At 41.4% G+C, this 16,321-nt stretch overlaps 2 protein-coding genes across 3 annotated transcripts in view; one reads left to right on the forward strand and one right to left on the reverse strand.

Moving 5' to 3' along the window:
- HOMER1 (homer scaffold protein 1) overlaps nt 1-13,467 on the reverse strand; it is a gene marked incomplete at its 5' end in the record, with an annotated part of 446,553 nt that extends 433,086 nt beyond the window's left edge. The window contains one exon of the mRNA XM_084881322.1: nt 13,463-13,467. Coding sequence (XP_084737448.1) covers nt 13,463-13,467 — 5 coding nt within the window. The remainder of the gene's footprint in view (nt 1-13,462) is intronic.
- The window catches only part of THBS4 (thrombospondin 4), a 50,075-nt gene continuing 39,307 nt past the window's right edge, over nt 5,554-16,321 (forward strand). For both annotated transcript variants that reach the window (XR_014794820.1, XM_084881304.1), the window contains exons 1-2: nt 5,554-5,814; nt 11,807-12,010. Coding sequence is in view for 1 of the 2 variants with exons in the window: in XM_084881304.1 (XP_084737430.1) it covers nt 5,730-5,814; nt 11,807-12,010 (289 nt within the window). In the remaining variant the exon portion in view is untranslated. The remainder of the gene's footprint in view (nt 5,815-11,806; nt 12,011-16,321) is intronic.

Below are 16,321 nucleotides of genomic sequence, written 5' to 3' on the forward strand. Positions count from 1 at the left end.
ATGGGGCTTGGGACTCTGATGGGTACTTTAAAAGGAATGATCACTCAGTCCCCCTGGATGAAATAAGCTTGTCCTTGAGGGGTCCTATACTGCCGTCCCACCTTTCCCCCCCAAAGTCCTTTCTCACCCCCTTTCTGTTCCTCAGTTCCTCTGCTGTATTTCATCACCTCTGTTTTTTCTGCTAAAACTTTTACTTTATTGAATTTGTCATGCCTATTTTCCTTAACTCCTGTCAATCTTGGACTGCAGCAATGAAAATAATCAAATCACTAGCAACCATATCCACGCTCAGAATTACTTTTATGAAGGGACATGTCAGAACTCCATAAGGTAATCTCTTTCTGAGAGTTGTATAAGTTGGATTTTGAATTGACATGTCTGAAAAAACTGCAATGCCTTGTGCCCCTCAAATCATAGGTCTGAGTACAAGAGAGGAGGGTAAGGAATGGAATATCAGCAACAAGGGAGTCCACTGGTGTTGGCTTCCTCTTCCCATCTGCTTTTCTGCTTAATGAGTAAGTCTGAACATAACGGATAGGATTGCCAGAAACCTAGGGTCTAGAATAAGGGTCAGCAACTTATTCTGTAAAGAGCCAGAGAGTTAACATTCTAGGCTAGGGGTGTCGAACTCAATCAGAGAAGGGGCCAAAATCTAAAATCCAGCCTAAATCGCGGGCCGAATGGTTTACTGAACAGTCATAAACTGACAATGTCATAAACTGACAGCGGAGTGCAGTGATGACAGCGCGGTGCGGGCCACATTGCAAGGCCTGGCGGGCTGGATTTGGCCCGCGGGCCTTGTGTTTGACACATGTGTTCTAGGCCTTTGCAGGCTATACAATCTCTGTTGCAAACATTCAACTTGGTGGTTATGCCACAAAAAATGGCCATAGACCAGTGAACATAGCTGTGTTCCAAAAAAACCTACTGACAGACCTTACAACTGGATTTTACATGATTTTCACATGTCAGAAATAAAAACATATTTTTCCAACCATTTAAAAATGTAAAAATACTGCCAAAACCGGTTTGGCTCAGTGGATAGATCGTCGGCCTGCGGACTGAAAGGTCCCAGGTTCAATTCCGGTCAAGGGCATGTACCTTGGTTGCGGGCACATCCCCAGTTGAGAGGGGGGTGTGTGTGTGCAAGAGGCAGCTAATCGATGGTTCTCTCTCATCGATATTTCTAACTCTCTATCCCTCTCTCTTCCTCTCAGTAAAAAATCAATAAAATAAAATAAAAATAAAAATGTAAAAAAAAAAAACTATTGCTAGCTTGCTGACTCTGCAGAAACAACCTGTGTGCCACAATGGGCCAATCCCTATTCCAGAACATTTTATATATGAAGTCTGTTCTTTATATTAAACCCATTGAAATTGAAGTTATTTGTCTCTTTTTGCCCATTCACTTCCCCTAAGTCTGTTAACTATTTTTAAAATATTGTTTTATTGATTTCAGAGAGAGAGAAAGAAAGAAAAAGAAATATCAAGGATGAGAATCATTGATTGGCTGTCTCCTATATGTCCCACACAGTAGTTGATATGTGTTCTCTCTTAATCAAGGGGCACTAAAAGTATTTTGTGTTTTCCTCTAATAGTTTTGCATTTTATGTATCACATCATCCCTCTAACAATATAAGCTTTACAAAAAAAGAAGGCTCTCTGTGTAAGACAGTAACAGAATTCCCACCCCAGGGGTTTATTATCTCTTATAACACGCAGTCCAGAGAGTCAGTGAATTAACTACAGTGATCAAGCCCACAACCTGGGCATGTACCCTGACCAGGACTTGAATTGTGACTTCCTGGTCATAGGTCAGCCCTCAAACCCTGAACCACACAGCCAAGCTGTTAAATTTTCCCTCACACTTTCCTCCTATTCTGACTTAGCAGTACATCATTCTCATCTACCTTCATATATTTGTTTTTTCTCCCTATAAACCTCATAAGAGAGCACCCAGCACTGTGATGGGCATAACAAAGTGCAAGACACAGAGCCTGTAGCTGACCATGTTGGCACAGTCAATTCTCCATTCTTTTCTTCCCCTTCCTTCCTGGTCCAGACCAGTCCCACAACAGAAGCTGAAAGAATCAGTCCTCACTTTCCAAATCCTTCCTGGCAGACAAGACTTGACTCACTGTGACTGGAGAAGTCTGTTGGGTGTTTCTCAGAATGGGTTTCCTCTGTGAAGGATGTGGGGGTGGAAGAGAGAGAGAGAGACAGAGAACAAGCTTTTGGATGCTGTCATGAAAAGAGATGGTGTTTGGAGCTACAGCAGCCACCTTGCATCCTGAGGGGAGTCCAAAAGCTGACCCAGAGACATGATATTGTTAATTCACTGAACTACTGCTACAACTCTCTAGACTACATGTTATAGGAGATAATAAACCCCTGGGGTGGGAATTCTGTTACTGTCTTGCACAGACAGCCTTCATTTTTGTAAAGCTTATATTGTTAGAGGGGTGATGTGATACATAAAATGCAAAACTATTAGAGGAAAACACAAAATATTGTACTTTTAGTGCCCCTTGATTAAGAGAAAGCACATATCAACTATTCCCTCCTCGGCAGCCCTAACCTATCTACATCAAAATATGTTCACATCTCTCCTAGTAGTTCCTGGCCTATCTCTGCCTTCCACTTCACAGGCAAGTTTCTTGAAAGTTATTTTACTTCATTATTACTCTTACTATCTCCACTTCCTATCCTATCATCCTCATTCCTCAAATGGCAGTACTCTGCTTTTCTTTCATCCACACTGCTCCATCAACCTGCTTTCAACAGAGTCGCCAATGACTTCTATGCTGCCTACCCAAGCATGGTTTGTATCTCTTATCTTGTTTGACCTCTCCACAGTGTTGAGACTATTCACCAGGCCTCCCTGACACCGTACTTCGTTGGTTTTCTTTTCCATCTTTTCATCTTTATTGCTGGCTTCTCGTTATTGACTAACCTCTGAATGTTAGTGTTCCTCAGTGTTTTTTCCTCATCTTACACACTCTTCTCAATTAGTCTCATCTATCCCTATGGCTATCTATAAATTAATGATGCCCACATCTATACACCTCTCTCCCATGTAACTAAATGCCTAATGGACAGCTCCATTTGAATGTGTTGATGATGCCTTAAACTCAACATGGCCAAGCCAAATCATCACCTCCCCCTCCTATCTCAGGGAATGAACTACATGCCAAGCTGCCCAGGTCAGGGCCCCAGACATCAGGACGGGTATCTTGGCGTCTCCCTCCTTGGCCTCACACAGAACATGCATTCCCTCGGCTTGCAATGTTCTCCCCTTACTTTGTCACATGGAGAATGCCTCCTCGTCCTTCACGGCCCAAATGAAAAGGCAGCTCTTCTAGGAAGCCTTTTCTAGCTCTCTCTGCCTATAAGTTGCTTTCTTTTCAGCATTTCCTTCTTTCTTAGGACGTATGTCTAGGACAGCTTTTATCATATTGTTTATATCACCTGCTTTGTCTGAGTAGACTATGAGCTGGAGAACAAGAACTGTCTCACTTGTCTTTCTATGCAAGGCACAGTCTAGAAGGTTGTCAATAAATATTTGTTGAATTAATTAATGAGTGGACACATAGTAATTATGTGTTGGATAATTGATTACATTAATGAGAAAACCATTATAATTAAGCTTTCATGTCTAATAGGAAAATATTTTTTCTAACACAACACCTTTGTCAATGATTGGATAGCAAACCCACATAATTTTTACATTTAAGATTGAAAAAAACTGCAGATATCCAGATCATCTGCTTTAGGGCTCATTTGCAATTAGAAGTACTGATTTTCCTGGTGACAGTTAACTACTAAAACCTTTCATGTGTTAGTTCTTTCAGTTAGGTTAAATATTGCCCCGAGAAACTCAAGTAATATTATTCATTTGCTTACAAACCTTTTCCCCCTTAGATTAACTTCAATCCAATTCAAATCAAATTAGCCCAAATTTGAAACTCCAAATGAATAGAATTTTAGCACATTCTGCAAGTTTGCTTTGTATATCTCATTATTTCATTGCACTCTGCATCATACTTTCATAGCAAATACATCCACACATCTGGCACTAAATTGGGGGTTTTCCTGGCTCAGCAATCATTATCACTGGACATTGCAGAAACTGCCATGTGGATGGATGAATGTATCCTTTAATGAAGAAGAGTAGTCACTTTAAGAAATGCTAATTGTCAAAATCTAGTTCAGTAGGTATAGTTACTATTTGTAACAAATGTCCTCACAATTGCATTGCTGGATATTTTTCTAAGGAATATGTGCACAGTTTTTTAATAAAGTATATTAAAGAAGTTTCATGAGAGGTTTTGGTCTGTTAGAAACATACACACCCTCTCCTCCATGCTCTCCTATGCAGACATGCTGTGGCTCATTTCATACAGTGACTTCAGTGTAATGTGGCATCAAATGAAACCTGGATTCGAATTATGTTAGACCTCAAATGGAAAAGAGCTCTGAAAATAGCTGGAAAATCTCCAGGACATTAGCTGAAAGTAGAATCATAATTGGTGAGGGGTTACTCTAGCATAGTATGGAAATAAGCTGATGAGTGAATCTTCCTGTTTGTGACAGATAGCTTCTTAAACTTTGAAAGAAATTATTTGAGACCTAAAGGCAGTGATAGAAATACTTTGTTGGATTTTCTCCACTCGTCAAGATTGTTTCAGAGGGAAAAGTTTGCCATTATTCTAAAATATATCTATCTTTTTAATTCTAGTTAATCCACATTATTTTGGGGAGCTTTGCCTAGGAGGAGAACTAATTTCTTATGTTTCCTCTTTTTCAGGTCCTACTCTCATACCTTTAAACTCTCACGAGGGATCTTTGGAAGGGTGGAGCAGAAGTGGACAGACAGAAATTGGATTGAAAATAAACTCTCCAGAAAGCCCCACCAGAACTGGAAATGGTTCTGTCCGAATGGGTTCTTTGAGAGGCGTTCTTTTTCCATCAAAAACTCAAAAACGTTCACTGTACAGGTCTCAAAACCAGCTGGGAAAATGTTCAACATTTGAGGTATTCAAAAGAAAGCCTGAAGAAACGAAAGAAACAGACTGCTCTCTGGACCACTTTAGGAGAGAGTTCCTGGAGAGCCTTCAGGGTTCGCTCCGAAGGGAAACCAAGATGAGCCTTCAAAGTCTGTCCAAAGGATGCTCTCAAACAAAAGGAAGCGGGGGCCTGACGGTGCCCACAGCTAGACGTCAGTGTCCTTTCTCCCCCTTTCTCCCTCTCTCCTCCATCTCCACCCGGTCCTGCGCGCCTCCCCCAGCCCGCTGCTGCCCATCCTCTGCTCCCCTCCTGAGCCCCTGGGGGCCCAGGGACCTGCCCGCAGCAGAGGACCCAGCAGGTCCCGGCTCCTGCGCGGCTCCCCACGCACGCCTCCCTCTCCGCCGCCCGCTCCTCGCTCCGGCCGCCCCCTCTTCCCGGCAGAGGGGAATCCCAGCCAAGGGGGCCGCCCCGGCCTTGGCCCTCCCCCTCCTCCCGGGACCCGCCGGGCCATAAAGCGCCGGGCCGGGCCGCCCAGCCCCGCAGCCAGCCCCGCTCAGCGCTCAGACGCCAGCGCCCCCGACGGCACCGCGGACGCCGGCCCCGCACCAGCCCCGCAGCGCGCGCCCTCCACCTGCGCCGCCGCCCGGGGCCCGCCAGCCCCGCCAGCCGCCCGGGGACACCGGGGCAGGGCCCGCGCCACCGCCGCTCCCGGGAGAGCCAGCATGCCGGCCCCGCGCGGAGCCGCGCTCCTGCTGCTGCACCTGGCCCTGCAGCCCTGGCTGGGCGCCGGCGCCCAGGCGCCCCAGGGTAAGTGGGCTCCCGGCGGGGCGGCCGTCCAGACCCCCCATTCCCATTCCCGAGCCCCGGGCCGTCCCGGGGCCCCGCTGCGCACCTCTCTGTCCCTCTGGGGCCCAAGTCAAAGCATCCTGGGCATAGTGTTTCTGAGACTCCGTTATCCACCATGAAATCCATTCCTAAACTATAGTTTGGGGGCTCCAAAACTGATTTTCAGTCTAAGCAAAAACGTGGGGTTTTCTTCGAAGCTGACCCACCACATCGCCCTGGACCTCTAACATACGCCGCCTGCAGTGGGGCGAAACGGGGTGCTGTCCCCCGAGTCTCGGTCCAGCTGGCCCACCCTCTCCCTTGCCCCCTGAATCCTTCCGTGGGGCCAAAGCCCGTTTACCCAGAGGGTCTGAGACCTGCCGTTATTCCAGTCGCCCCGCCGCTCGCCTTTCTCTGCTCTAACTATGCTTGGACCCCAAAACCTCCTTAGGGGGTTGGCTTTGTCTCCTGATTCCTAAGATAAACAGAACAGGAAGGGCTGAGAAATCCATCTTTCTCTATGAAGAAGTAAACATTCGATAAATACAGTAATTGAAAAGACATCTGGATAAACCTCAAACCTCTTTGTGAGATGAGGTGAAAATAACCATTAGGCAAAAAGCCCTTAAGCTTTAACAGATTTTTTTTTTAAATTTAGTTTTTGTTTTTGTTTGGTAAAGGCCGAAAGGAAGAAATTGTTTTAGCAAGAGATCTTAGGTGATGGCCTTCATCTGTTTGAAATTGGTGCCCTGGGTGATTTATTACTGATTAAGGAAATACAGCTGGAAGAGACTCAACTTAAAACTTACTCCTCACTGAGCTAGAACGAAGCTCCCCGGTGAGGGCACTCGCTAACCCCTTCTCCTCCATTGCAGTCATCACCCGCTTAAACTTTGCATTTCACCAAATAATGCATTTTGATTCCGGATCAGGCAACCAGGATTGTGGTTTCAGGGGATACTGCACTGGTTTTAGTTTGCATTGATATGTTTGAAATGCTGTATATACTATTTATTCATTGTGGCCTTGCTTCTACAAAGGTAAGAAAAGCTTTTTTTTTTTTTTTTTAATTTTTTTTGAAGTATAATTGACATATGTTAATTTCAGGTGTATATCCAAAAAATGTAATATTGAAAAATTATCACCACAATAAGTCTATTTAATACCCATCACCATACATAATTAGAATTTTTTGTGTGTGTGATGACAACTTTTAAAATTTGCCTTAGTAACTTTCAAACATGTGGTATAGTATTATTAGCTGTAGTCACTGTGCTGTACATTACATCCCAGGACTTACTTGTTTAATAATTAAGTTTTTACCTATTGGTCCCCTTCATCCATTTCAGCTCTTCCCCCGACCCTGACCTCTGGCAACTACAAATCTGTTCTCAGTTTCTATGAGCTTGGTTTTTATTTTATTTATGTATTTATTTATTTTGTCCCACATATAAGTGAGATCATACAGTATCTGTCTTTCTCTGATTTATTTCACTTAGTATAATACCCTCTAGGTCCATCTAAGTTGTCACAAATGGAAGATTTTATCATTTTTTATGGCTGAATACTATTCCACTGTATATGTATACTGTATTTTCAGTATCCAACCATCCATTTGTGATACTTAGGTTGTTTCTATATCTCAGCTGTTGTAAATAATGCTGCAATGAACATGGGAGTGCATATATCTTTTCAAATTAGTGTGTGTGTGTGTGTGTGTGTGTGTGTTTAGATAAGTACCCAGAAGTAGAGATGCTGAATCGTATGGTAGTTATGTTTTTAAATTTGAGGAACCTCCAACCTGCACCAGGTTACATTTCCAACAATGGTGCAAATGTCCTCACCAACTGTTTCTTATTTTTTTAATTAGCCTTTCTAGCAGGTGTGAAGGGATAGCTCATTATGGCTTTGATTTGCATTTCATCACTAATGTTGAGCATCTTCACATGTACCCATTGACCATCTGTATATCCTCTTTGATTTTTCTGCCCATTTTTAAATCAGATGGGTTGTTTATTTTTTGCATGAGTCCTTTATATATTTTAGATATTAACTCCTTGTCAGATATATGATTTGCAATATGTTCTCACATTTAATAAGTTGCTGTTTCATTTTGTTAATCTCCTTTGCTGTGAAGAATCTTTTTTTTTCTTTTTTAATGAGAAAGTTAGTTTGTTTTTTAAAATCCTCACCCAAGGATATGTTAATGGTTTTAGAAAGAGAGGAACAAGGAAGAGTGAGAAAGAGAAAAAGAAATGCTGATGTGAGAAACATCTATCAGTTGCCTCCTATATACACTCTAAGATCAAACCCACAACCCTGACCAAGAATTGAACCCACAACCTTTTTGGTGTCAGAAAAGTCGATTTTTCACATATTTCAAAAGTTTTCTTATTGCAGACATGATTGAGCAGGTTTGAATTTAAGGGTATAGTATTTTGTGTTATATAAATTTTTGACATTTGAACACGCAACTTCCTGGTGTGCTACTGGTACAGATTTTGCTTATGCTTAGAGAGAGCTACCTGTATTGTGGAGACTTGAAATGAGGCTGTACTTTCTAAGTTATCTAGTTAATGTAGTTGCTGTAGATTATCTGATTAAGTCAAGTTTCTGATAGATTCTCTTATTGAGTTAATTACTTCTGCAATTATCAGCTCAGTTGGATAATTTGCTTATCTCCTTCCTCCTCTGAGCTAACCTTGTTAATCTGATTAGTATGTATAAATTCAATTTTCATACCATGGTAGCTGGGCTCATTGATAGCAGTAATTTCAACCTCTAACACTAAGGTTGTGCTTAGATCTGGTGCTTTTACTAATATGTAATAACATTAAAGGAAAATTGTATATCTCATTTCCTTTTCAAAACACTCTCCAAATTCATTACTAACTAATTCCAATTCTGCCGCTTGAGAGAAGCCAGTGGATTAGATGAACTAAACAGATTGAAGTTCCGGCAAATTTAGCTTGAGCTAAATTATGGAAGTGATCATAGTCAAAACAAGAATCAGAAGTTCTTGAGGTTAGTTATGAATGCAGTTCTCTCACTTTAAACTCACATCCCTTTTCCGAAGATGCCTTGTCCTGAAAAGAACTTTTAAACATATTGCCATATTGCCCTCACTGGTGGAAATGCAGCATTTCCCATTCTCTGCAAGTTTAAAAATTTCTGTTTCTCTTTTGAAGTAGAATAGAAGTCTTCTAGTTAGGGGAAAGTGGAGTGCTAGGGGAAGCATAATAGATATTATGCTTTTCTTCACGTCTAGTAGTAAATTCATTATTGTGTAAGGTTCTTCGTACCCGTGAAAGAAGCGATACAGATTCAGTCTGAAGACAGGTTGTCTTTTAAAAAGAGTAAACATTCTTTTTCTTTTTTCCCCCTAGATTTTCCAAAAATTGAAAGGGCTGCCTAAAGAACAAAAGGAAGCAAGAGTAGACATTCTTAAGTTGTTTTTTGCCTGTTGGCTTTATACCTTTTATTTCTTTTTTCTTATTACAAATGCAATACCTGTTCACTGTTAAAATAAAAAAAGCGGAGAGGCGGGGACTGGGTAAACAGAAAGAAATTTAAATATTTATAACTATACAACCCAGAGACAGCTACTATTCATGTTAGTATTTGTTGTATTGTTTTTGAAATCTTTTTCTATGCAAATTTATATTTCAAGTGGGATCCTATTATATGTATAGTTTTATAATCTCTTTTTTCCACTTAATATATCATATACATCTTTCCATGTCTATAAGTAGTCAGCTGCACTTCCTTTTTTAATGCATAATATTCCACTTTTTGAAAGGGCCAAAATGTACTTATCCAGGGCTCTAAGATAAATTGTCCCATCCCCATTGTTTTGATATTACAAATAATGCCAGCCCGGCCAGTGTGGCTCAGTGGTTGAGTGTAAACCTATGACCCAGGATTCCCAGTCGGGGCCCAGGAACATGCCCAGGCTGCTTGGGCTTGATCCCTGTGCAGGAGGCAGCCAATGGATGATTCTCATCATGGAAGCTTCTATCTCTTTCTCCCTCTCCCTTCCTCTCTGAAGTCAATAAAAATATTTTTTTAAAACCCACAAATAATGAATTGTTAAACAATTGCAATGCCACAGGGTGGCTTAATCTCTGTTGAGCCCTTCTTTCTCCGCCAAGGACACTGTTTTCATATGGAAGTGCTTTGCACACTGAGCCTCTGGTTTCTCACCTGTTCCAATGAAGTTTGACATAATTCTTCCTTCACAGAAATTCTCAAATCCCCACTGGTGGAGAATATCTTTGTACCTAAGTAATTTGCCATGCTATCCTTTATTTCCTTAGGATAACTTCTGTGAGTAGGATTCCTAATCAGAAAGCATGTATGTCTTAGGGTAGGGGTGTCGAACTCAATCAGAGAAGGGGCCAAAATCTAAAATCCAGCCTAAATCGCGGGCCGAATGGTTTACTGAACAGTCATAAACTGACAATGTCATAAACTGACAGTGGAGTGCAGTGATGACAGCGCAGTGCGGGCCACATTGCAAGGCCTGGCGGGCTGGATTTGGCCCGCGGGCCTTGTGTTTGACACATGTGTCTTAGGGCCTTTGACACTGTTACTTAAACTGTCTTTGAAAAAGTTATACTAATTAGATCTTACCCACCAGTATATGAGTTTCCACTTCCTTGAACCCTCATCAACAGTTAACTATTATTGTATTCATTGTTTATGCAATTTAGTGAAAATATTAAGTTAGCAATTCCTTCATCATTAGTTAAGCATATGAACATTTACATACATAATTATTTGCCATTGTAACTCTTTTTCTGTAAATTGTTGGTTTTTTTCATGGTTTTTGCACATTTTTCTATAAGGATTATTATTTTTATTGATTTATAAGAACTATGTGTAATTATGAATACTACTACACTTTTAGTAACCAAATTATTGTATCCAGGAGGCAGCTATGGAACTGTTCGAACAATATTTGCATAAAACAACAGAAATGCTAAGTAACTTATAGTGAGTTAGACCCAAATTTGGCCATTGCCTTTTACATAACTCTAGATTAGGGGTGTCAAACTCAATCAGAGAAGGGGCCAAAATCTAAAATCCAGCCTAAATCGCGGGCCGAATGGTTTACTAAACAGTCATAAACTGACAATGTCATAAACTGACAGCGGAGTGCAGTGATGACAGCGCGGTGCGGGCCACATTGCAAGGCCTGGCCGGCTAGATTTGGCCCGCGGGCCTTGTGTTTGACACATGTGCTCTAGATGTACTCTCCCAAACCTTTCTTAAGTATTAAAAGAGAGAAGGTGCTGCTGGTGTGAACACAAGCAACTTATTCTAGTTTTTGTAAACCAACTCTATCAGTTAAGTCACAGTTAGGAAATAGAGACCACGTTGTTTTGTTTCTGCATTGGGGTTTTTAACAGAAATATTGGAGACCTGTAAGCGCATGAAGGGAACATAAGTCGCACAAAGGAAGCAAACCATCTTCTGACACTTTGTCTCCCACCACATCCATGCGTTCTGCTGCTTTCTCATGGACCAGGAAAATACAGTTGGCTCTGGTCCAGGAGAAGATTGAGGAATCCCAAGGACTTCAGAAACTCACTGGATGGGGACCTAAGAAAAGCCAGGACTTAGATGCTCTCACCTCTTCCCTGGTACTTGAAGCCTTCAGTGCTTTGCCCAGTGGGCATTTCCAGAGCCACTTCTTCAGCCAGATGCAAACTGGGATTTGCAAACTCAGTCTTCCCTTGGAGGTTCTAACCTAGTGATAAATATTGTGCTATATCTCTTCTGGTTTTAAACGGCCAGCCACTGTAAGAGTGATAAGACCTGGGGAGTTTGCAATGTGGAAAATTACCACATTCGTTTACATTACTTCATAGCTTTCTGTCCATTTATCCCCTTTAAAAAAAAAAAAAAAAAGGTGTTTGCCCCAAACTTAAATATTTTACTGATTATGACTTTCTCTTTCCATTCTCCCCAGTCTTTGACCTTCTCCCATCCTCCAGCCAGAGGCTGAACCCAGGTGCCCTGCGGCCAATCCTGACCGACCCCACCCTGAATGAGCTGTACATGATCTCCACCTTCAAACTGCAGTCGAAGAGCTCGGCCACCATCCTCGGCCTTTACTCTTCCACTGACAACAGCAAGTATTTTGAATTTACTGTGATGGGACGCTTAAACAAAGGTAAGCACATTTGCAGAAATCATTTTCTTAAAAAATCCTCTTTTTCTATGCCAAGATTTGAGTTATACTTTTCTTAAGATGGTTCCCTTGTACAGTTCTTTTTTTCTCATCCACTATTTATTTCAGTTTTCAATACCAAATTCTTCTCACTGTACATTTACCTATACGGAGAGAGCAAGTCGATGTTGGGAGAAAGAATGAAGAATTGCTTGTGGCCAAAATGCCCTCTGATATTGTCCCTCCTGTTATTCTGGATCCAGTTCTGGAAGGGACAAGAGCCCAGACAATTAGGCCATTATCTCAGTCAGCTCTGGCTGCTCATAACAAACACCATAGCCTGGGTGGCTTGAACAACAGACATTTATTTCTCACAAATCTGGAGGCTGGGAAGTTCAAGATCAAGGTGCTAGCAGCTTTGGTTCCAGATTAGAGAACCTGGGTCCTGGCTTGTAGACACCCACCTTCTCACTGTGTCCTCTTATGACCCTTCCTCATTGTGTGCCACTGAGAGAGAGCTTTTTTTCTTCTTAAAAAGACACTAATGCCATCATGGGGGGTCCTACTCTCATGACTATCTAAATCCATTTATCTCCCCAAATCCCACTTCCTGATACCATCACATTGGGGTAGGGCTACAACATGTGAATTTTGGGGGACACAAATATTCAGTGCATATCCATTTGTATGTTCCCTTGGAAGCATGTGGCTTTGCAGACCTAACTTCTAGCTCTCCAAGCACCTTCCTGGACTTGATGAAGAGATTATACCTCAGCCAGTAAAACTAAATAAACTGCTCTTTTCCATCTGTTTCATGCCAGTTTACACAGACCTGTCATCTGTTTGGTCCCTTTACTGTCAAATGTTTTACTGTCAAAATGAGTTACTACAAGTACTAAAAATTACTCTCAAAGAGTAAGGTCACTACTTTTTCGTCTCCTTCCTTTCCTCCTATGCCTTGGGGACAACACCTGTTCCTGCTTATTGGGGAATGAGACAGATTTGTGTTTTGCTTTTAATAATAAAAAACGGGCTAGTCCTTCTGGCTAGATCTTATATTTATTTTGGTTTGCTTTACAAAATACATAGATACTTACATACTCCAGACTCCTGGTTTCTCGTTGTGATGGAACGCTTAAGTCAGCAGGCGTTAGGAGCTGGAAGACATGCCTAATTCTTAGCTTTCATGAGTCTATAGAGTTAAAAGCAAGAAGGAATGAGGTTTTAACCCCTTCTTTTATGTTAAATGCTAACATCCTCTTTTCCATTTCCCACTCCACTCACAGTCTGATATCTCTGTGCCTCACAGCCTCTGGGAGTGAGGTTTCCCATAATGGGGTCTAGGGACATGGTTCATGGCTCTGCATGGCTCATGGTTCAACCATTCCTCTTCCCTTTGCCCCATCAGCAGCCCTGATGGGAGGCAGTTTGCCTATCTCCTTGCCTTGAATCAGCCCCATTTTGCCTCACATCTGTTGAAGGAACTGCTCATCTTCTAACAACTCAGCCACTCAGTTTGTGATGGTAAAGGTTACCCTTCTTCGTCTAAAGATCATTAGCTTCTCACTGAACTGTCTGTCTAAATGCATGGAAGGTTTTTCTTTTAGCTCTCAGCCTGGTGGCTAAAAGGCCCTCTATAGAGTGAAAAACTCTGCTTCTAGCTTTCCCCCCCTTTCTGAATCTCGCCCTCTACTCCTGAACTGGTCAGTGTGGATGAACCCATTGTGGAGAGTCCATTTCCTGGAAACACAAAGAAGCAGCTTACCTTGAACTGATTCTGTTTAGTAAGCAGGGGAAAAGCTAGATAGATATACAGGCAGGTAGATTGATAGATAAGGGGATTGTTAGTGTGTTTCATTTGAAGAACCAGCAGTCATGTGATTCAGCTGTAAATCCCAGCTGATCACCATGTTAGAGGAGAAGATAAGAGGAACACTGAGCACCTCTGCACCCTTCAGCCTGTTAGAGGCAATCAGTAGCTCTTAGAAAATATATTTTTAAAAAGAATTTGAAAAGAATCCAGAAATAAAAATCCCCAGAAACCAAAGAGAATTCATACTAGTATTAGAGTTTAGAGAGTTGACCAATTTCCCACAGAAAAGTTTCACTGGAGCAATAGGAAAAAGTACAGAGACTAACCATCATTGGTGAATCTGAAAGTTCTAGGAAGGGGCAGCAGCCCATTCTTATTGAAACAAGAAAAAGCCTGAGTCCCACAGGTCCAAGGAAAAGACATGACATATGGTTGTGACTCCCCATTGTGGTACTCAGGTGGCCTGACATAGTTTATGGAGGGTGGGGGAATAATCTTTTTCCTAGAAGGTGAGCCCCAGTCATTAATCAATTGGCAAGGCTCAGCTGATCTGTCCTCTTGATTTGCATGGAACACAGTGAAACAGAAGAAATCAAGATGTATCTCTATTGAGTTAAAGCATATGAGCAGGAAATGGAACCCGCCTTCCCCTCCGCTAAAGGCAATGGATTGGGAGTGGGTGACTACACAGATAGTATCAAAGAGCAGGGCCCTTGGAGAGCTCCTACAATAAACTAAAGTGTATCCCAGGAAGACTGTGAAGAATAAGTTTGTCACTGGGCAGTCTCCAAGTCATCCTACCACAGTGGCCTCATTGTGATTTTCAGGGCATAACTTGGGTCAAGTTATGCCTAACCCCTGAGAACTTTGTGGCTTCCCATTCCAAACTGAATAAGGTATAAACACCCCAGCTATGCTTTCCGGGCTTTTTTTTTTTTTTTTTTTTTTTTTTTTTTTTTTTTTTTTTTTAGAACCCATAGCAAGGTCACCTTACCATCAGAACAGAGATATTTGCATTATAATTCATAACAGTAGCAAAATTACAGTTATGAAGTAGCAACGAAAATAATTTTATGGTTGGGGGTCACCACAACTGTATTAAAGGGTCGCGACATTAGAAAGGTTGAGAACCACTGTTCCAGAGGGAAGGAAAGAAGGGAGGGAGAGACAGTTATCTCTGTACTATTTAAGCGGCTGTCTTCTAAAGATGATGATTGGGTGAACTCTTGATGAAAGCTTCCCCTTTAAGAAAAAGCAAGTGAGAAGAACTGCTTCATTTGTTGTTTTTACTTCTTTTTCAATTACAGTTTACATTCACTCTTATTTTGTACTAGAGGCTCGTTGCATGAAGATTCATGCAAGAATAGGCCTTTCTTCCCCTGGCTTTGCTCCCAGCTGCCCGGGAGCCTGCAAGTCCTCGCTCCCGGCTGAAGTGCTGCTCCTGTAGCTCCCTCCACTCCCCCCACCCTCCCCCTCATAGCAGGCATTCTGCCTTGCCTGGCTGCTCCATGCCTGTGTATGCAAATTAACCCACCATCTTTGTTGGGTTAATTTACATACTTCTGATTGTCTAGTGGGCATCATGGAGGTATGGGCAATTTGCATATTTCTCTTTTATTAATGTAGATTCATTTCAGGTGTACCACATAGTGGTTAGACAAAGTGTTCCCTCTGATATTTCCAGTGCCCACCTGGCACCATACATAGTTAATATAATTGACTATAATCCCTATGTTGTACTTTACATCCCCATGACTATTTTGTAATTACCAATCTGTACTAAGAACTGCTTCTTGAGTCTTAATTTGATCTCCACAGAAGAACAACTTGGCGCTGTGAAAGTGAAGGAAACCCCAAGATTTTGCAGTAATTACTGGAGAGTGTGAGTCAAGCTCCTAAGTAAGCGTAAGGGTAGGAGACGTCTGATAGTTCAGGGCAATGATTCCAAAGGCTATGGGCTAGAGAGAGATATATATAGCTTTGAAGAGATGGGATAGTTTAAAATTAGAATTGGGAATCCAATAGTGATGGGTAACAAATGAGGCACCTCAAATATTTACAATAATGTTCTTATGATATACCAGGACTGTGTGAAAGACTGTTAACACTCATTTTCCCTTTTAACTTCCACAATATTCTTATGGGGTGCCCTTGAATGAGCTCAATTTTAAAGTGGCTATATGCAAAAAATAAAATAAAATAAAATAAAATAAAATTTTGGTGAACTTTAGGATAAATGCCCAGAGGGTTAAATTATTATTCATGTATTTATGATTACCTGGAAAAGAAAACTGGGACTATTTGATAACAAATGGATTTACTAAATATTAAATCATGCCAATCGTTTTTTTGTATATAAAATTTCTAAGCTAACAGATAAAAAAGATGCTATGATCATAATATATATTAACTTCAGAAAAGGTATAAGTTATTCATTATACCTTTGTGAATTATATTAAAAAGAATAAGCTAGATAAATAGTACTGTTAGGAGTTGGTAAG

The sequence above is a fragment of the Pipistrellus hanaki genome (genome assembly GCF_964339955.1).
Source record: "Pipistrellus hanaki genome assembly, chromosome: 4".
Taxonomy (NCBI): domain Eukaryota; kingdom Metazoa; phylum Chordata; class Mammalia; order Chiroptera; family Vespertilionidae; genus Pipistrellus; species Pipistrellus hanaki.